This window comes from Candoia aspera, chromosome 6 (assembly GCF_035149785.1).
Source record: "Candoia aspera isolate rCanAsp1 chromosome 6, rCanAsp1.hap2, whole genome shotgun sequence".
NCBI classification, from domain to species: Eukaryota; Metazoa; Chordata; class Lepidosauria; order Squamata; family Boidae; genus Candoia; species Candoia aspera.
In genome coordinates this window covers 10723718-10746157 of record NC_086158.1, presented here as the reverse complement: position 1 = coordinate 10746157, position 22440 = coordinate 10723718, and the positions used below count along the sequence as shown (strand labels likewise).

General features: G+C 42.2%; 1 protein-coding gene across 1 annotated transcript; it reads left to right on the top strand.

The window, feature by feature from the left end:
* Positions 1-735: 735 nt before the first annotated feature.
* Positions 736-21697, top strand: ACTL6A (actin like 6A). Its single transcript, XM_063306413.1, has 14 exons — positions 736-851; positions 4059-4135; positions 5002-5176; positions 6256-6356; positions 8263-8360; positions 9069-9163; positions 10158-10264; positions 11501-11590; positions 13622-13683; positions 15034-15148; positions 16603-16683; positions 18284-18379; positions 19541-19627; positions 21205-21697. Exons 1-14 carry the CDS (start codon positions 827-829, stop codon positions 21283-21285), a joined length of 1290 nt encoding a protein of 429 aa, XP_063162483.1. The 5' UTR covers positions 736-826; the 3' UTR covers positions 21286-21697.
* Positions 21698-22440: the final 743 nt, after the last annotated feature.

Here is a 22440-nt window from a genome sequence, read left to right as displayed (position 1 = left end):
AGATTGTCCTAGGAGGGCTGAAATGCTCTAATCTTACTTTTGTCTTTGAGTCCTGATGCCAGTCTTTGTTTCTGCGAATTCTTTTGCACAAAGTTTGTCCCACGCAGAATCCAGAAGCACGTTGCTGGCAGACAATGGCATAGACCAGTGTTTCCCAACCTCGGTGACGTTAAGACACGTGGACTTCAACTCCCAGAATTCCGCATTTCCAGGGGAATTCTGGGAGTTGAAGTCCACCCATTTTAAAGTTGCCAAGGTTGAGAAACACTAGCATAGGCCACGGCGGAGGGAGAGCATTTGAAAGTTCCTCTAAACTAGTGGGAGCCTTTGATTGGACTATAATCCCTATCACGACAGATACGTAAGTGGGGGCGATGGGAATTGTAGTCCAGCACTCTGGAAGAGACCACACTGGAGAGAGAATCTCGCCACTGAACCCAGAAGGCTTTACTCCCAAGTAAAAGCGTGCCTAGAATCGAGCCCACGCAGCACACAACCCAAGCCCCTTTAGCTCCGCCCCCAGGCACTGCCGCCGAACTTATCTCCTCCCAGGCGGGGGCGTTGCAGGCGGGATGCATCTCAACCTATCAGAGTGCCCGACCGAACCGAAGCGAAACGACCCGAGAAAGCGACTCCGCCATTGGCTTATGTATTCCATTTCCTTTCCGATAGGCTGCCTCCTCCGCCACTTCGCTTTCTATTGGCTCTCTGAGGGGGACGAGGGCGGGACGTCCGGGAGCAGCCAGACGGACGAGGGAGCGAGGCTGAGGGGGTTAGACACTGGCAGGTTGGAGCCGCCCCCGGCGACGCGGGAGCTCGAGCGGCCATGAGCGGCGGCGTCTACGGAGGAGGTGAGCGGCCCTGGGCGGGAAGGGGCTGCCGTTCCTTTAACTCGCGACCCTGGAGGACGGAGCCCCTGAGTACCCCCCCGACCCCCGCGCGAGCCCCTGTGCCTTTAAGGGTCTCCTTCGCATGTATGGAAACAGAGCCCGCGCCCTCCTCCAGCGGCTCTGGCTAAACCACCTGCCGGGTTTCCGAGCCTCTGATTGCCGCCGCCTCCCCTCCTGGCTGCCCCGGGATCCTCTTGTGGCACGAGTGCTGATGGTTAATCCTGATGTTGCCAGATATGCCTAACTAGGCTTGGGTGGGATGGGCGGGGGATGTTGCAGAAATACCAAGAACAACAGTGCCTATAATGCAGCGTTCGTCAACCTGGGCGACTTTAAGAGGTCTGGACTTCAACTCCCAGGAGTCCCCAGCCAGCCGAGCTGGCTGGGGACTCCTGGGAGTTGAAGTCCAGACCTCTTAAAGTCGCCCAGGTTGACGAACACTGCTATAATGGGGAACCCCCCACCCCCCCAAGACTTTGGCGCTGAGTGGCTCCATAAGGCTAAATGTCTGTTTTGCTGAGGGAGAGAGCATCGCCTTGCCTGAAGCCCTGCATCGATGTCACCTGTATCATCTACTAATAATTTATAAAGCTTGCATGCTTTCTGATTCTTAACAACTCTGGGAGGGTGCTTAGCCTCGCTTACTGGAGAATATACTTTTTTATTATTTATTTACTCAGTTTATATGGCCACCTGTCTCAACAAGTGACTCTGGGCAGCGAACAGAATGGAAATAAAATCAAAACAATTACAAGCATTAGAAAAATTAAAGTACAAAGCAGCCAAGAAACATCTTAACCCAAATCGCTAGTACAACCAAGAAGTGGGTCCCTGCACACACTCGGGGCCCAGGCCCAGGCCCTTTTCTTCTAACCCTCCCACTAAATCTTCCTATTAAACGTCGCAAGCCTTAACTGCCGTTTGACATCTTGGGAGGTGCCAGGCATTGAGTTTAGTCTGCACTAAATTATGGAATTTAGTGTCAGTGTTAATGGGTCTAGCATGGGAGAGTGTGAATGACTAGCTGCCTTGTGCAGTGCTGACCAACATAAAGCTTTGATTTGGAAAGTGAGGGAAAGTCTGTTAAGAACTTAAGGAGGTTTGGAGGCTTCCACTTCCAGTTTGGACCAACTGGCTGCAGCCCTCCTTTTTTGTTCAGCATGCAAGGCCCTTCAAACTGTTGTGTAACAATGGGCATTTGGATCCTAGGGTGATTAGGAGCATCTCTCGTTGTTATTAATATGATGCATTTGTTGATAATTGCATTATTATAGTCTGTTTCTAGGGTGCTCGTGGGAACCACCCAAAGGCCATCAGATTTGGGGTGATTTATAAGTATTGTTACTGATGAGAATAATAATTCCATGGTTGGGAAGTATGGAAACTCCTAAGAATTCCCAGGATTGTGTGGCATATTTGATGCCCCCCTAAGTTTTTTCTCTTTATTGTTTTGTTGGGTTCATCTTTGGTGAACATTGTTGTTTTTTCACAGGTAGCCCTTGGTTAACAACCACTCATTCAGCAACCATTCGAAGTTATGGTGCTGAACAAGGAGGCTTGTGATGGCTCCTCAAAGTTGCGGCCATTGCAGCGTCCCTGCAGTCACGTGATCGCAGTTCTGGCTTGGCAATTGGCTTGCAGTTATGATGGTCACAGCATCCTGTGGTCACGTGATTGCCATTTGCGACCTTCACCTCTGGCTTCTAACAAAGTCACTGGGGAAGCCGGCAGGAGGTCACAAATGGCGATCACATGACGTTGCACTTAACAACCTCATGGGATTTGCTTAACAAGGGCAACAGGAACTGCCGGAGCTGTTGTTGTAAGTCGGTGCAGTCACGTGACACGCACTTTATGACTGCATCACTTAGCGATGGAGTTGCCAGTCCCAATTACTGTCATTAACCAAGGACTACCTGTTTTTATTGTTTTAATGTGTTGTTAGCTGCCCATGTTTGTGAGATGGGTGGCCATATAAATTGATTACAAAAAAAAATACTTACAGACCAACTTTATTCATGGATGTTTGGGGAAAAAAAAATAGGTATTGCATTTTTGCCTGCTTTTTCTCTGAAAGCTCCACCTGGCATAAATGGGGGCTCCCCTAATCCTATCCCCATAACAAGAACCTTGTGAAGTAGAATGAAAGAATGATCACCCAGCAAGCCCTGGTTGAGTGAGGACTTTAGTCTGGTCTCCCTGGTCCAAGTTCTGCATGTTACTTATCCCAGGGATTCTCAAAATGTGGATTATAACCCTCAAGGGGGAAGTTGCAGATTGTGGGGGGCTTTTTCATACAAAGTAGAATACTGCTAGAACTTGCTCCCACTCTGATTGGACAAGCTGACAGCAAAATCGGGATTTCCTACAATTGTTTCAAATATTGATCTAAAATATGTGTGGAATGAGAGAGTGGCAGTTTCAAAATAAAACCCACATTTCAGGAAATAGGAAGGTGTAAAAACTAAGGTGGTTTAGCCTTCCCTTGAAAAATATGGCTTTAAAGCATTTGATTATTTCCAAGAAAAAGATTTTATTTTTATAAAGTTGTAGGGTTCTGTCATTATATTATTTGATTTATAGAGGAAAACGTAATGGTTAAAAGTACATGGTATATTTATTTTTTGTTCCATCCTAACCCAATGAACTCATTTGTTTTATTTCAAGGAGAAGGTCACGCAAATTAATTTATCATTTTAGGGGGTTACAGCACTGATAGGCTTGAGAGCTCACTATACTCTGCTTGTATATGTAAGCTTTACCAGTACATGTAAGAAGCTCATTCATTTGGGATGTATCTGAGTGGCAACAGTTTTTTTTCCCCTGTCTTCTGGGTGGTTATATCAAGAATTAGAGTATTTTGTCAGTAAAACAAGGTAGTGCTTTTGTAAGGTAAAGGTAAAGGTTTCCCTTGACATTAAGTCCAGTCGTGTCCGACTCTCGGGGGCGGCGCTCATCTCCGCTTCAAAGCCGAAGAGCCGGCGTTTGTCCGTAGACACTTCCGTGGTCATGTGGCCAGCATGACTACACGGAACGCCGTTACCTGCCCGCCGAAGCGGTACCTATTAATCTACTCACATTTGCATGTTTTCGAACTGCTAGGTTGGCAGGAGCTGGGACTTTTGTACTGCATTTAAATAAACTGAAATGATACATCTCTGTCTGCAGATGAAGTTGGTGCTCTGGTGTTTGATATTGGCTCCTGCACAGTGAGAGCTGGCTATGCTGGAGAGGATTGCCCAAAGGTAAGGACAAAAGTAAAGTGGTAGATTAAGCGAGGAGCCCTCATAACTTAATATAGCAAAGCAAAGCTCTATATAAGTGTTTCAACTCCCAGAATTCCCCAACATGTTGGCTGGGAAATTCTGGGAGTTGACTTCCGCATATCTTAAAATTGCCAAGGTTGAGAAACACTGCTCTATATAATAAACAACAGAACATCCCCTGAGCAATTGTGGTCCGATAATATGTGAAACATTACAGTTATGTGTTTATTTGTCATATCCGCTTGATTAATTGGTATGCTCTGGGTCCCATCAATTAAACAATGTCACCTGGTGGGACCCAGGGAGTTGCCCTTCTCTGTTATTAATTGATTGTTGATTTTCTCCAGCCTTTCTTTTGGATGATATGTTCTGTGTTTTATTGTTGCATTTTGGAAGCTGCCCACAGTCATAACAGATCAGGGCAGCCTATAAATCTAATTATTAATTACAATAATCGCTATTGCCCAGGAAAAAATTACATTTCACTTTTCATATTAAGTGTAGTTTTTGCTGTCTAAAGTTATTTCCCTACATACTCTGTTTATCTACCATTATGTGGTTTCTTCAGAACTTTTCTCTTGGATCCCAATCTTTGTCCATACGATCCCCGTAGCTAATAACTGATTTATCATAGCAGAAACATTTCCTAAAGGTACATAATGTTTTGGCCTAGCCACACAGTTGGTCAACTCCATCTTGATCTTTGGAAGCAGAAGGCGGCTATGGAAATGTGGGATCTTGATGGATAATCACCCGTTTTTGTAACACCTAGGCTAGTTAAAATAATACAAGCAGGTGATCATTGTATAACATTATATGTTTGGTCTCCACACTGTTTATTTTAGGTGGACTTCCCTACTGCCATTGGGGTGGTCTTGGACCGGGATGATGGAAGCTCCATGATGGAGATTGACAGTGATAAAAGCAAGCAAGGAGGGCCAACATACTACATAGACACAAATGCCTTGAGAGTTCCAAGGGAGAATATGGAAGCCATTTCACCTTTGAAAAATGGAATGAGTATGATGTTCTGTGTTTCCTCTTTTTGAATTTAAATCCTGCTTGCTATTTTGTGGTACATCAGAATCTCTATTTCTGAAAAACAGATTTTGTCCTACTCAGGACAAGATATGTGGTGGTGGTAGGAAGATGAAAATAAAAGTGTTATCTTGCTCAAACCAAGATTGCTTTTAGAATAACACAGGAACCTTGTACATTCCCTTTTTCTCCTTCCATTTATTATGTGGACTTAGTCTGAAATAAGGATTTCCGAGGAAACCTAGTGATTTTTTTGAATCCTTATAGAGAAGATGTAACTCTAATTAAATATCAGCACTCTGGGGAACTGAAAAACATGGTCCTCTCTTGTGTAGTTTGTTGGGTCTTTTCTGTGGTCATTCTTCATTCTGCTTAAGGTAAAAGACAGGGATTCTGTTCAGAGATAATGTTGAAGCCTGGTTAACCGTTACAGTGGTTTTCTTATCCTAATCCTGGATAAAATCCTGAATGCCTGCTGAAAGCATAGTTTGGCTTGCCCAGCTAAGGCTATCCCTCCAAATAAGGGATGCCACTGAGACTTCATGGAAACCGGTGGGCTACGAAGGGTTGCCCTGCTTGAGGCATATTGGATACTTATGACACATACACTGCTTGGAGACCTACTTTAAACTTTTCACTAGTTCTCAACTGTTGTTCAGACATTGGCTGAGGTCATACATTACACTAGTCATAATGTGCTTTGTTTGATACAGCCTTCATGTGGTATAGGAACTCAGCCATCCTGTATATTCAGTGAACCATAATTAAAAGAACTCATGGCACATGCTACTTGATCATGGTCAAGACAAACCTAATGCTAAATTTCTTTGTTCAGCGAGAAGTGGTATATTTATGCTCCAAAATCGTTGTTAATTTTGCTATCTTAGATGGTCCATTTTATGATGGTTGTTTTATAGCATATATTGTCAGTCCTCTATCCTGTTTTGACCGTGTCCATGAGCTGCTTATATTTTCATGCTGAACCTTGTGTTAATAACATATATGCAACAAGCAGAACACATTCCGTTGACAAAAACAGCATTAATTTTATGTTGTTACAGTTGAAGATTGGGATAGTTTCCAAGCCATCCTGGATCACACCTATAAGATGCACATCAAATCTGAAGCTGCACTGCATCCTGTTCTAATGTCTGAAGCACCAGTGAGTAAAAATTGGTTTTATTTCTTTCAAAGAGCTCATCAAACTACGTGCATAAATATATGGCTGTTTAACTAGAATATTTGGCTGTGTAATTAAAATAGTTGGTAGGGGGTTGAATATCAAATCCCTACCCCCCACCCCATCAATATATGAGAGGCCCCAACTCTGCTCACCTTTAGGAAAGCTGTTCAGGCCCGGCTTGTCTCCTGGGCATTAGGGGCCAGTGGAGTGGACTTGGTTGCCATTTTATATTTTGGATTTTATATTTATTCATGGCATATGTTTTAATGTTATATGGCTTGGGGTTTTGTTTTTGTTGGGTTTTTTTTGTCCTGTATGCTGCTTAGGGGACGCGGTGGCTCTGCGGGTTAAACCGCTGAGCTGCCGATCGGAAGGTCGGCGGTTCGAAACCGCGCGGCAGGGTGAGCTCCTGTTGCTCGTCCCAGCTCCTGCTCACCTAGCAGTTCGAAAACATGCAAATGTGAGTAGATCAATAGGTACTGCTTCGGCGGGAAGGTAACGGCGTTCCGAGTCGTCATGCTGGCCACATGACCCGGAAGTGTCTATGACAACGCCGGCTCTAAGGCTTAGAAACGGAGATGAGCACCGCCCCCTAGAGTCGGACACGACTGGACTTTACGTCAAGGGAAACCTTTACCTTTACCTTTACTATGCTGCTTAGAGTCACACTGTTTGAGTTGGGCAGCCTTATAAATCTAGATAATAAATATATAATAAATGCCTTTAAAAGAGGGCTTGAAAAGAAATATAGCAAGTTTAATTGAGGTATCTGTGAGTAGATTATTATTGTACAATATTAATTTAAAACTCAAGTTATATATGTGCATGTCATATATGGAAGATTGCTTTGTGCTAGAAAGAGTTGTGTGCGCCCTTTGTGGTTATTTTGAAAAGAACATTATATATCATTTAATTGTTAATAGCTCTTAGGCTCACATAAGTAAAAGCATCAAAAATCATGTGAATAAAAATACCAAAATAGAATAATAAATTCAAATATGAATACTGGAAAAGAATCTGTCTTGGGTGCATTGATATAATGATATGATCCCAGTGCTAACAAACACTTCTTCAGAATTTTATTAACACAATACATCTGTTAGAAATTGCTAATGAGTACTGGAAACAGAGGAAATTGTTACTATTGAAATCCTAGATGTTGGAGGAGGAGAACCATATTAGTCTATGAAACCCAAAAATCATTTTAATCATATTATAAGGCAGTGAGGGTGAACCTTTTGGGCTCAGCGTGTCGAAAATTCAGAAAATGCGTAACTTGACTCTGCTGGCGTGTCACACTCCTCTTGAACAAAAGAGAATTCTTTACATACTTATTTTAAAAGAATACAATCCAGTTTTGGACGGCCAAAAGGGCAGAGATGGGGGAGGGGGAGATAGGTGGGGGGTGGGAATTGCAGTGCCTTTTGTTCTTTCAGTTTCTTTGGTAACTCAGACAGGGAGAATAGTTGTTGTCCGGTGTTGGTGAACGCCAGCATGTCACCCAAAACATTGTGGCGTGTCACCTCTGACACGTGTGTCAGAGGTTCCCCATCACTGTTACGAGGTTTACTCAAATAAGGCTTAAGGTTTCATGAAGTACATCTCATGAAGTGAACTGTAGCTCATAGAGGTTTATGCCCTTATAATAAAATTCGTTAGTCTTAAAAGGGTCTGCTCTTGGATTATTGAAATCTTAATAATGGTTATTTTGGATTTGTCCATAGTTTTGTCCAATTAGCATGAGATATTTTTCTGTGCTGGCAACTGAATTATCTCTAGGATTGGTAAATAGATAAGACTATTACAGTCTAAACTTTCAGCCTCGTACTTCTTGAGTAGTACATAATATTTTTGTATTTTGAATATTTTCTCTGTGCTTTTCTAGTGGAACATCAGAGCAAAGCGTGAAAAACTGACTGAATTAATGTTTGAACATTACAATATCCCTGCGTTCTTCCTATGCAAAACTGCAGTACTCACAGCGTATCCTAGAAATGTTGAAGAATAAGTGGGCATCATCACAAATATTATGCTGTTTTAAGGAAGCAGTTATAAAGTAGCTTTTATAATTGTTTAACCAAGATCCTGTTCCTGTGCTACTTCCCAAACAGATACAGTAAATTGTGAAAACTAATGAATTATGTATAGGGAGATCTCATTAAGTTTGTTATATAAAAACTGGTTCCTTGTTGCATTTGTATATTTTGTTTAAAAATCAACCTTCTCCAGTCTGGTGCCCTCCATTGATGGGATCATGCTAGCAGGATATTATAGAAGTTGAAGCTTAACTCATCTGGAGGACACCAGATTGGAGGGGACAAATGTAAATAAATGGTATTTTGTGCTGGGAAGAAAGTAGATTGTCTGTGTCAATAAAAATGAAGTTGATACGACCTTGACCAGAACTGGGCTTTGGAATTCTTCAAGCAGTTCTGAAGCTTAATTCTGTGTATGTATACTTGGGAAGCAGTTTTGGGTGACTTATTCCTCTATAAATTGGATGTAATTTACAGCCAGTTTAGTTCCCTAAGCTGCTTCCCCCCTCCCCAAAGCTGCCAGAAATATAACAAGAAAAAACACGTAATATGATCAGCTATAATTTTATATGCAACATATAAAAGCAAAATAAACCATAATGAGTATGCTGTTACTGTGCCAAAATTCTGTTGTCTTCCTTAACTCCGCAACTAGCTTTGCGAATGGCAGATCCACGGGGTTGATCTTAGATAGTGGAGCAACTCACACCACTGCAATTCCGGTCCATGACGGATATGTGCTTCAGCAAGGTGAGAAATCTTCCAGCATGATCTGAGCAATCCCACGGTATAGTTAAAACTTAAGGCAGATAAATGACAGGGTTTCTTCATACCAAACAAAATTAAATAAATGAAACTTATTTATGAAAAATGTCACATTGGCCACCAGCAGAGAGATTTTTTTAATGGGGATGAGAGGATGTTTTGGATGACAGCCCTGATGTCTCTTCAGAAATTAGTTATTTCAAATGTATTTATTTAAATTACAGATATCATTTGAAAGCAAAAATGCGTATGTGGGTGCAGACAACTGGGGACTCTTTTCAAAGCAACTCCATTATATTTGAGAAAGATGCAGCTGCTTTAAAATTCAAGGAGAGGTCTTCTGTTCACACTAACATGCTTTGCCAAGCACCTCTTTCTAATGTATTGTAAAACACTAATCCGTTAGAAGAATGAGATGTCGTCCGAACATAGCAGAATAAAACTAGAAGAAAAGCTAATGCTGTACTGTTATCTAAAGATGGAAGACTTGAAGCTAGACAAACGTAACCCTCTGCACTCGTAATCAGTACATGTCTGAGCACCAGGTGCTGAGGATAAATACCAGTAAAAAGGCTGGATTAGATAGTCTTGTCAGTGATACTGAAGACCACATGGGACTACAATTGCTGTTCAAATGAGAGACAATCATTCAGGAATAATGCAGGAAATAATTTTATAGGACTTCTAGGAGCCAATCCAGATTCAGTGAATGTATAATAAACCAAAAGTTCCCCATCTGGTTTCTCCTGAAAGAAGCATCTTTGGCTTCTAACAAACAGAGGGATTCCATCATTTTTCCTTTTACTCTTGTGCAGCAAAATGCAGGATCTGGGAACTCAGTGGCCCTTAAGGACACAGAACCTGGTTAGTCTGGTGGTAGGAAGCATGAATTTGTCCACAAAAGGTTTCTGTACAAAACATACTTGTGGGTGGTGGCAGGGTCTTAAATCTTTTGATTGTATTTGTGCTCTGCATTTAGGTATTGTGAAGTCACCTCTGGCCGGAGATTTCATTTCAATGCAGTGCAGGGAACTATTTCAGGAAATGAACATTGAGATCATCCCGCCTTATATGATTGCATCAAAGGTGAGATCCTGTGTGGGATAGAACGAGAGAAGCTGAGACTTCCTTGCAGGCTGCATGTTTCTGCAAACATTGGTTGCTTTTTGACTCAATACTTCCAGTTTAAAAATCGTTTCTCCAACACTGAATTCCATCAACCTCGTCTCCCACTTAGAGCACCTCTACGTATGAATGACGCTTTGCATTAATTGTCACAACTTGAATCCTCATAACACGAGGACACTACGTGGATACAGCTGACCCATATGGGTGAGAGGCAGGATGATTAAAAGACAACAGCATTGGGGACATTCCCATCAGAGTCGCCAAGAGTGGTGGTGGTGCTATTTATTTAATTTTAAAAATTTGTACGTTTCTCTTCAAAGCACTTTTCCCAGGATTATTGTGTGAAGTGTTGCATAGAGACCTACCTCTATGTATGTACTAATGGGATCTGATGGACAAAGGGATGTTGACATTTGTGGGAAAATGTTTTCATGAAAACATTTGTTATGCAACTCCTGCAAAGGAGGTAAATTCGGTGTTGGGGATGATGAGGAGATATATTTAAAACAAATCTGTCAATATGCAACCTGATGTGATGTTTTTAGGTCCCTATTCCTATTCAAAAAATTTACTTACATGCAGTTGTCCAGTATCTAGCCAAGGTATCTGGCCTTGGGATTAAGTACAGTTTAGAGTCATACACGGAGGGTGTACATAAAAGAGTTTTGATTCCCAATGTACTTCACTATCCCAAGACAGAGGTTGGCTTCACACATTAAGCCGTAAGCCAGGACGGCAACTTGTAGTGGTCCAGTTGTGGCTGAATTACAATATCCAGCATCCTTTACTTTGGCCATGGATGCTGGGAGTCGTCGTTCAGCTGCAGCTGGAGAACCATAGGTTGTCGGTCTCTGACAGAAACCATTCCACAGCTGCATGAAGCATGAACCCAACTAACATTCTGTTACTGTGCTAAAGAGAGTATTTACAGTCGTAAATCTTTGCAAAGCCACAGTCCTTTTCACACGGTGGTTATGTTTTTAGAAACATTAAATGGTGAGAGCTGGACTGAGTGTAAATAGCCTTTAGGTTAGTCAGGCTGGAATATTCTGTGGATGCCTAGGTGTTGTCTTGGCATAAAAGGAAACCTTGTGTATCCTCAGGATACCTGGGTTTATAGCTGCTCTAAGCTGTCTGTCTTGAATAATGCATTTGAGTGTGGCCCTTTTGAGTGACCTTGATTTTATATTCCAGGAAGCAGTTCGAGAGGGTTCTCCCGCAAACTGGAAGAGAAAAGAGAAATTGCCTCAGGTCACAAGGTCTTGGCACAATTATATGTGCAATGTAAGTATTTGTCCGTAAGTTAATTTACTGGGATATAAGAAGTATTCCCTGCAAATACATTGATTCCTGTAAGGAATGGTTCCTTTAGGAGTGAATTACTGATGTGTCCCATGGCTCCGATGATTAAATAAGATTTCTTCACCACATGCAATCTATGAATTACAGTTAGTAAAGAGGAAATTAATAGCACTATTAACATCACCTGTATGTAGCATTTTATCACATGGTAAGTCTAGACACACAAATCAGCGTGGATGTGGGTCCAGGCCCAATGTCCCAGCGGGGCCTGTCCTCTTCACTAATCTCCACAAGTTCAAAAGGGTCCTGCCCTTACTTGAGTCACCTCTCTAAACTCTGCCCAAGTGGAGTTCCAACACTGAGTGAATGCAAGTGATTTTTATCTGCAAAAACCTTGCAAACGTGTCCCAGCAACTGGTAGGAGCATCTTTGCTCTGACTTTTCCCCCAGATGGAATGGGTAGCCTTGAACCAAGCTACTGGAGGAGAATCTGTAGATGCAGTAAGAACAGAAAAGGGAGCATGCTTCACCATTCTTATCACTATAGTATGCTCCCAGACCTGGGCACATAACTACAGGTAGTCCTCATTTAGCAACCATTCACAGTTACAGCGGTGATGGAAAAGTAATTTTGCAACCAATCCTCACATTTACGACCTTCGCAGGTCTGTAAAGCAAAGGAAAGCTGAAGTAAAATCATAAACACAGTTGTGGTTTCACTTAGCGACTGCTTTGCTTAACGACTGAGTTGCCGGTCCCAATTGTGGTCGTTAAATGAGGACTACCTGTATGCACGGTCACCTGCAGTATTGGTCTAGGTGTGTCTTAACCCAACTTATGGGATAATTGGTTAATGGATGTTTCCCCATAAGAGTTGACTTTCTTAATCCTGAACTGGATTGCTTGCTCCATGCATCCTTCTAGGGTTCCTGGAGAGTCTTATATTTTGATTTATGACATTACAGATATATTTCTGTAATGTCATAAATCTTGGTGCCCCTAGATCGGCACATATAACACCTTTGCTGCGCGAGCTGCACTAGGTGCCAGTCTGCTTCCGGGTCCAATTCAAGGTGTTGGTTATCACCTTTAAAGCCCTACATGGCATGGGGCCAGGGTACCTGAGGGACCATCTCATCCCCATCACATTGACTCGGCCCACCTGGTCATGCAGAGGTGGCATGCTATGGACCCTGTTGGCAAGAGAATTCCACCTGGCGGGGTCCAGGAAGCGGGCCTTCTCTACAGTGGCCCCTGCCCTTTGGAACATCTTGCCCCTGGAGGTGAGGCAGGCCCCTTCACTCCTGACCTTCCAGAAGGCCCTGAAGACCTGGTTCTGCCATCTCGCTTGGGGTGGGAAGGTGGGTAGCCATTCTTGGGGGTGGCTTGCGCCTTAGAGGCCCTCCCACCGGATTGGAATCTTTAGAGCCACTTGGATTCCATATTTATTTATATTGTGTTTTATATTTGTAACTTGTTTTTATTTTTATGGGATTTTAATGTTTATTGTTATAGCATTAATTTTATTGTAAACTGCCCAGAGTTCCTCTTTTGGGGGAGATGGGCGGTAACAAAATTTGCATAATAAACAAACAAACAAACAAACAATTCCATTGTTTGTACTTAGATAGGGCTTTCTTAAAGAGGCCAGCATTGGGGGCTTTTTTGGTCATAGCGCTGCAGCATTAGAGGGAGCAATTTAGGCTGTCCAGCCCACTCCTCTTCTGAGTTCAGGAATCCAGCCTAAAACAGATTTCAGTCTGAACACATGCAGGGAAGTAGAGGTCATCTCCTCTGTGGATATTGTTTCCACTGTGGTGCTTGCTGCTACTAAGTTTTTCCTGACCTATAACTGGAGGTCCCACTGGGGTTTCCCAAAATGATAGTGACATTGGGAACGTGGTATCCATGTTGTCTAATTTGGAGCTTTGCCTTACCTTGATTTTTTTTAAAAAATATAGCAGTATTTGTGTCAGAAATCCTCATACGCAAACATCTTTTCTCCTCCAATAGTGTGTTATTCAGGACTTTCAAGCGTCTGTTCTACAAGTTTCTGATTCAGCTTATGATGAGCAGTAAGTCTTTCTTAATTTAATGGGAGTGTTACAGTGGCTGATATAAAACCCAGATTCCAGTCTTTTCCAGTCTGAAGTTGTAGGCTGGTTCGTGCCTTAACGTTACAAAATTGACCATGCAGTTCTCCTCTAGGCCACTTAACCTAACCCTTCCATTTTCTCCCTTAAAATCCCCTCTAAGCAGGCTGAAATCCCTTTGTCTGAAGTCTCTGCAGCCTTTGTGAGACTGGTAAATTAAAGGGCTGCCACCAGCTGCAAGAAAGCTGGGAACCCCTTTTTTTAGGATGTAAAATGCTTATGGGGCCTTTTGGGTGCCACCATTAGCCCCTGAGTATGTGCTGCGGGTTAAACCGCTGAGCTGTCGATCGGAAGGTCGGCGGTTCGAAACCGCGCGGCGGGGTGAGCTCCCGTTGCTAGTCCCAGCTCCTGCTCACCTAGCAGTTCGAAAACATGCAAATGTGAGTAGATCAATAGGTACCGCTTCGGCGGGAAGGTAACGGCGTTCCGAGTCGTCATGCTGGCCACATGACCTGGAAGTGTCTATGACAACGCCGGCTCCAAGGCTTAGAAACGGAGATGAGCACCGCCCCCTAGAGTCGGATTCGACTGGACTTTACGTCAAGGGAAACCTTTACCTTTTATAGCCACAATATTCCTGGATTTTGCAGAAAACCCAGATAGAAATTCCTTGTAGATACTGATGTGGCAGAGCCTCGTGTGGCGCAGAGTGGTAGGCGGCAGCATTGCAACCAAAACTCTCCCCACGACTGGGTTTGATCCCAGAGGAAGCTGGATTCTTGGGTAGCTGGCTCAGGCCGACTCAGCCTTCCATCCTTCCGAGGTCGGTAAAATGAGTACCCGGCTTGCTGGGGAAGGTGACGACTGGAGAAGGCAATGGCAAACCACCCCGCTATAGTCTGCCAAGAAAACGTCACAAAAGCGGCATCCCTCCAAGGGGTCAGACATAACTTGGTGCTTGCACAGGGGACCTTTCTGCTCTCACACTGATGTGGCACAGGGCAAAATGTGATCTGGTTTTAAAAAAAAATCAAAATCCTTTTTTTCCTTTGTTTGACAGCAGAGATGGAGAATTAGGTATTCTCCAGATATTAATTATAGCTCCCCAAATTCATGTGAATTTCTGTGTTGATTAGGGCATATGGGATCTTCGTTCAAAACATCTGGAAGACACCGAGTTGCCAAGAGATTCTTCCACTGTTTTTAAATTGCTATTTCTCAGGTTTCTTGAAGAGAAAAAGCTGATTAGAAATGTAATTTATTTTATCAAAAGGGGAAAATAAATGCATATTCACTGAATGCCATCTGAAAATGAATGATTTTTGTCTCCAGGGTGGCTGCGCAAATGCCCACGGTACACTATGAGTTCCCCAATGGCTACAATTGTGATTTTGGTGCTGAGCGGCTAAAAATTCCTGAAGGCTTGTTTGACCCTTCAAATGTAAAGGTAAAACTAAGTAAGATGGAATGGAAATGGATCCTTTGTGTACCTATGTTCAACAGCAGTTTTATGGAAACAAGTGGAAATGGCTGAAGACAAGTACTCTAGAATCTTAATTTTGTGGATTGTAGGGGAATTCTAGAAAAGTCACAGTGCGTTTTGTGTTTCCATGACATCTGATGTTGAGGCTCTCATTTTACATTATAGTAAATTTATGTAGTGCTTATTTAGTGTTTTAGTTTCAGACGTTAGAATTTTGTGTTCATGTTTTATTTTCACGTGTTGTGGTTTTAACTTACACATGCATTGCCACATTTTGAGGCCTCATATGCCATTATGTAGATGAGTACACCATGCTGTGACATGATGTGCAAAAAGGGAATTTTGCTCATGAAGAGTTTATGGTCTTCATAAGAGCTTGTGGTTATGGAATCTGTTTTGGTTTCTTTCTTGTGTGAATTGATCTGCCTAGGAACTCAGATAGGGGAAGGCTCTGTTTTACAATCTTACTCCTTGCTCAGCCATAAACAATTGTCCTGAGTTTTGGGGTGGGTTGAATTTTCAGGTTTTTAAGAAGCAAAGTGAGTGCTGCAAGGCCATGCAAGGTTTACAGCCTCGGTTTAGAAGAGTTCAGTCAAACCCCATACATGGTAGCTTTGCGCCATTGGCGAAGGAAGCTCTTAACATCCTTCATTGAACCATTCGCTGCACGACCAAATGAATTTTACGTACTGTAAATCTCCTTCTGGCAGACAGACGTTCTAAGACAGCGTTTTTCAAGCTTGGCAACTTTAAGATGTGTGGACTTCAAGTCCCAGAATTCCCCAGCCAGCATTCTGGCTGGGGAATTCTGGGACTTGAAGTCCACACATCTTAAAAGTTGCCAAGTTTGAAAAATACTGCTCTAGGATAACACAAACCGCTGCTAAGTGCATTGTAACCTGCAAAATTCATTTGTTACTAATTGCAAATCAGTTTTGGATTGGGGTGGTGGTGAAGGCTATGAGGAGCAGAGTATTGTGCAAAGTTTCAGAGTACTGCACTACTTTACCTTCTCTGTATCTGACTTTTGCCTTTCAGTTAATTTTCTTACTTTATTGTATTTTATCGTACTGTTTTTATTCTGGTGCACTTCGTGAGTCTGGGACCTGCAAGGAAGTAGTCACAAATGCATTGCTAGCCAGCTTGGATGTACCTGCTCAAAAGGAAGCAGAAACTTGATTCTCCTTTCCTTACCTTGAATAAAGTGATTAGTTATAAACCGTGTCATAAGAAGGAAAAAGAAGAGGTTCTGTGAGCTCTGCTGCGTAATACCTTTTTATACTGATTAGAATTACCAGGTGGAGCTTCCCATTTCATTAAAGTTTTTTACTCGATGACAACATTCTCCCACAATGTTCTTCCTAATTCTGCCTGTTACGTGATAACAACTGATGCCAGACATTCTTTCTCCTTCCTAGGGCTTATCTGGCAACACAATGCTTGGTGTGAGCCACGTGGTCACCACTAGTGTTGGAATGTGCGATATAGACATCCGGCCGGTAGGTTTTAGCTAGGCGTGATGGGAAGCTCGTTCTCTGTGATTAAAATTCGGAATGGTGGGTTGGCAGGGTAGAACTGTGCTCCGATGCAGAAATCTGCACCATTCAGGGGTACCTGAAAGCTCAGTTGCAGTCCCCAGGTAAGCCCTGGGGTAGCTTAAAGGCTGCCGATCCGATGACCATGGTTCAGTTCTCGTGTCAGCGACAGGCTTGTTGAATAGTCTTAGCGAAACATCTGCTGTTCTCTAAGAAGATTAGGCCACATACCAACATTCTCCTTACATAGCTGTTTATAGAGAACACACAAACTGTGTGTGAACGAGAGAAACCCTCTTTGTGTTTTCCAGGGATGGAAACCGAACGCACGTTAATTGTCACAGAGCTATTCGGTATTCAGCACTGATCACCTGATCCTTCCTGGGATCTCCCTGATCTCTTTTTAAGGTGACCCAGGTGGCTCTCCCCTTGCTTGATGGTGTGCTCTATCAAGAATGGCTTCCTTTTTCTAGAAGAAACAGTTCTCTAGTTACAAGAGGATAACTTACAAAAGAATTAAGTACCAGATGGTGGGAAAGTACTTCTCTGCCTGAATGCCTAATACTTGTTCCTTTTTGCATCTTCTTGGAGGACAGCTGATCTACAAAGACTATGTAAAAGCTTCAGTGATGCTGATGATTATATCATTTGTATGTCAAAAGCTGAGTAGTAATAGTAGTGAAATGCTTTACCTTTTCAAATTATGTATATTTTAGAAGATGGCTAATGGTGCTTCAGATGGACGTTCCTCCACTTTTAGAAGCTCTTCAAATTTTAGAAGAGAAGCAGCAATCCTAGAAACAAAGCTTGATCAGAGGAAAGAAATGTTTGGCGATTGTCAGCCATGTTGACTGGCATCTGAAACGGGGAACTGAATTGATGCTTTCGGGCAAAGAATGCTGATTTTTTTTTTTCTGTGATCCTTCGCCATCTCTCACAATTTGGCATGGGTGCATAATGAAAATCTAAGCATTAAATGCTGGCGTTTTAGGTAGCCAAAGGTTCAGTTCACCCTAGGTCTATGTGGCACTTGAGAATCAGCTGCCACTTTGTGTGTAGTATTTTTGTACAGAAGTAACTGAGATTGCTCTGTGAATTTCTGTGAGACCAAGGAAGTCCAGTCTGGCATGCGATGCAGAGTTAGGTGGTTCTAACTTTTACAGTGCAGAGTCCAGGATTTTTCACCATCTGCAGTTGTGCCCCAAATGTGCAAACTTTACAGAGAATCCAAATTGTGCTGCTTGTCCCGTTTTCCATACCTTTACTAAATTAGGCATTCCTGTTCCCTAAAATACCATTTAGTAAGGAATTTTAAATGTTCTTTGTACAGTGGAAGACTCTTTCTGATTAAAAAGGGGAAAGATCTCTCTTCTGCTCAAGGACCACCTGCAAGTTTTAAATTTGTTAGCAGAAATGAGTTTTTACCCCCTTGCACTGTAATATAAGAGGGTGGGATTTGCCTTCAAATTCTCTGTAGGCCTGTGTAGTCTTTCCTCACTATTGAAAAGGAGACTGCAGAAAGCTACATGTCCAGTGACTTATGTGCATTGCTTTCCTTTTGCAGGGCCTCTACGGTAGTGTGATTGTAGCCGGAGGAAATACACTACTACAGAGTTTTACAGACCGGCTGAATAGAGAACTGTCGCAGAAAACCCCTCCAGTAAGTTTGTCATTTAATAGTTACATTTACGCTCTTCTCAACTCCCCATATTGGCATATTTGAATGATATTCATTTGGACATACTTATTTAGCCCTTGGTGGCTTTATTAAAAACCACCATCGGTACAGATACAGAAGATTCTGATCCGGGTTGTCTGTTGAAGATAACCGTGTTAACAGCCACAGTCCAAAGAATTATGTTAGCTCTGTGTGTTTTAGCAGCTTTGGAGTATAGATTTTGTAAAGATGAATATCTCCCATTTTTGCCTTGTCTGGTTGCAACTTCCCATGAAACTGGGGCATTATGTGGTTTGAAAGACTGTATTGGGAATTGGGTTGGCAGAGGCAGCTGCTTCCCAAGTGAACAATAATGCTGCTAAGCACGTTCAGACCTTTGGATGTTCCTCAAGCAGCTCTACTGATCTGTGCTAAAGCAACAGGATAGTTGACTTATTATTATAAACTATTTGGTTCATGAAGTTCTAGATAGTCTTCTCATCACCCAGAATTCTCCAGATGAGTTGGGACTAGAAATCCTCAAATTTTCAGATTATAAGGGATTCTGGGATGTGTAGTCCCAACATATGAAAGGCACTTAGGAAAGAATTGAAAGGTCTTCATTTTTCTTTTTCTAGTTGTTTATGGTAGGAATGTATAGTATTAGGTGGCCAGGGAACACTCATGGATGTAGAATTGGGTGGGCAGCTTTTCCAGGCAAAGCTTGATGGTGACATTACAGGAAGGTGTGGCTACTTCCTGCCCCGTTTGGGGTTTTTAATCATGCTGCCAAAATTCAACAGCAAAATGCAGAATTGCAGTTATTTGGGGAGGTCAGAAATAAGGTGGAAATGAAGCAGTTAGGTTCCCCCCCCCCCGCCCCAAGGTTTCCCACTTCTATTTTATCTTTATCTGGAGGAGGGAATTGCACAACTGAAAATCACCCATTTTGCTATCAGATTTCTGTGTCTTTGGGTATTAAGGATCGAAGCAGGTTGCCCCTTCTGACATAAAGCAGTGATCTTGGTTGACTATGACTTGAGCTGCCCTGATCTGTATTCTGGAATGTAGAGCATACATTTCAGAACAGCAAATATTAACGGTTATCATTTGGGAAGGCTCCTCCCCACCCACAACTACCATTAATCTCTTTTCTGATTTCAGAGCATGCGGTTGAAGTTAATAGCAAACAATACAACAGTGGAGCGAAGGTTCAGTTCCTGGATTGGTGGTTCCATTTTGGCTTCTTTGGTTAGTAAACTATTTTGGCTGCTGATGGTTCCTAAAAAGACTGTGGATACAGGAGGGTACATGACAGAGAGAGAGGGAAGAAGCATCTAATTTTGTATGTAACAAGGGAATGACAAGCAATCAATCCATTCAGAAGTCTGCAGAATTGCAGTGAACCCTTCTTTGATGGGTACAGCACGTCAAACATAAAAGCACCTGCTTCAGACACTGGTGGGTGATTCCTCTTTCCATTCAGAGTCAGCATCTTTGCAAAAGAAAAATATGGATGACGAGGCACCTCCTACTTCCACCCCAGTGCTAATCGTTTCTTTCCAGGACTTGTCCCATAACTCTAAACATACAGAATGTTAAGCTGGCTAAGTCAGACCTTTGCCTTTCCTTAATTATTCTTTAAAATCACTGCCATAACAAGAAAAGTGGAAGCATGGATTAGCTGTCCTTTCCTACTTTCAGTCCTGTTAAATCAACAGCAGCCATCACTTGAACACGTCTTGTTGCAACCAATAATAGGTTAGGCATGGCAAGCTTCCATCTCCTTCAGCCCTTTCTTGCAGGCCCAAGGAACCCATCTCAGAAAGAGATGGCATTTCTAAGAGATCTGGGGCAAGATAGCCAGCCCTTCAAATAGTCAAGCCCTACTTATAGTTTGAAAAGTTAAATCCCTCATGTTAAATTGGTACCTAATGTATTTCACATATTGGGTAGCAGTTACAGTAGTGTCTGGAAATCCACTAGGGAAACTCGTAAATGTCTAAAACCGAGGACTTGCATCAGCCCACCTGCAAGCTGAGCAGTGCTGTGGGCATGTTTAGAATGGTATGCTGAGCAAAGGCACGGGAGAATTGCAGTTCATGAAATTGCCCACTCTGTCTTCTGGCATTTAGAAGATGTATTAAGAGTCTTGGATTAGTTAGCACAACAACTATCCAGATATTCATGGAAAGCTCACCAGTGGGACATGAGCATAGAAATACCCTTTCTTCGGCAGAAGGAGTATCAGTCGAAATTATCTCATGGGTAAAAAGGAGTAACTCTCTCATGACTAGGAGCCAGTCAGGAACCATTCCTTGAGCTAATGGCCATCAATACATCTTCAGCAGGCAGATTTCACAGGTTAACCACATTCTGTGTTATCTTCATCTACATAACCATGTTAGTACTAGATTCTCATATTTTAGGAGCTGTAGATGGGAAAAAACTCCCTTTTCACCTTCCCCACAATATGCAAAACTTCATATACTTCACTGCTTCTCTCCTTAGTAGGCTTTTTTCTTAACTCAATCCCCCCCCCCAATATTTTAATATCTGTGTGATTGTGAGAGCATCACCATTTAATATGGTAATTTATGCAAAGTGAGGCACCTGCTTCAAGAAACATGCAGTCCAAATTAGGCATGGAGGAGGAGGAGGAAGGCAAGAAAATACTGCAGTAAAGTTGGGGGGGCACTTGAAGGGGAACTGAGTGAGAACCATATTGCAATCTTCCGCTAAGGCAAGTTGTGCATAACTTAGTTTCCATATGCCACAAATAGCTATCGTGAGATGGAGTGACTATTTCTGCTTTTGACTTTTTGTAGGGTACCTTCCAACAGATGTGGATTTCGAAGCAAGAATATGAAGAAGGGGGAAAGCAGTGCGTAGAAAGAAAGTGCCCATAAACCCCATGACTTTTTAAGAATCTGCCTTCCCGATGCTTCTCATTTTTTATAGCTTTAGTATACTCAGGAATTGAAACTTTGTCTCTTTTGTAGGAAGTGTATACTTTTTGTGCATCCTGATTTTCAAGTTAAAAAAACAAACAAACCACCCTAATATTTTAAAAGGCCAAACTTGTTCTGTCACCGCACGTGGATACTTTTATCCATGGTAAATGCAATAACTTTTATACAAACTTTTTTTTTTTTTTATAATTTTGTATAAATATCTATTTTCTGCAAACGAAATTCTCCTGGAAACTGATCTATACATTATGGATGTAATTTCTTGCCTTTGGGTGAAGATGAAAAGAATTGTATCTGCTTACAGATGAGTCTTCCTTGTGCTGGCAGTAATAAATTTCTCTAGTTTGGCTTTGGGGCTCCTTCATTTTACAACATTTATTCCAGCATAGGGGTTTTTACATCTAGAGGTTTTTATGGCTACGTATTTCTATTACATTTTTTATATTCGTAGAAGGTATATATGTATCTGCAGCTAGGCTAATCGCTGCTGGTTAACACAGGATAACGATGATGCTGTTTAATCTTCACCAGTGTGACCATCTTGAAAGAGATCCAATACTCAGAGCTAACAGAATGCCCCAGACCTTCGCTTATTTATTCATAGTGTATTAGAGAGCTGCATCACCTGAACCACGGTGTTAATGTGGACCCCAGAGATCTCCAAGTATCACCGAGATAAATAAAATAAAATCCAATCTAGTTTTCCTTGGTCCCAGCATGCCATTCAAAAGCCAAGCGTAGCACTCTCCAGAAATAGTTGCGCACCTTGGTTTATTAAAGAACAGCTGAGTAGAATGGCACAACACGCTAAGCCATGCAGACATACATATATACCTGTTTGGGACAAACAATATTGTACAGAATATTGAAAGAGGGTAAGAAATAAAAAACCGAAGGAACCGCCCAGAGTTCCTCCGCTCGGAGATGGGTGGTGACAAATTTGACAAATAAGTAAAGACTTGAGGTAAGAAATATAGTTAATATACTTGTTTACATCAATACCATTCACAAAATGCCTGCATAACTTTGCATCCTTTGTGTCTAATGCACCCATACATCACTTTATACATTGTCTTCTTTAAATGCCTTTTT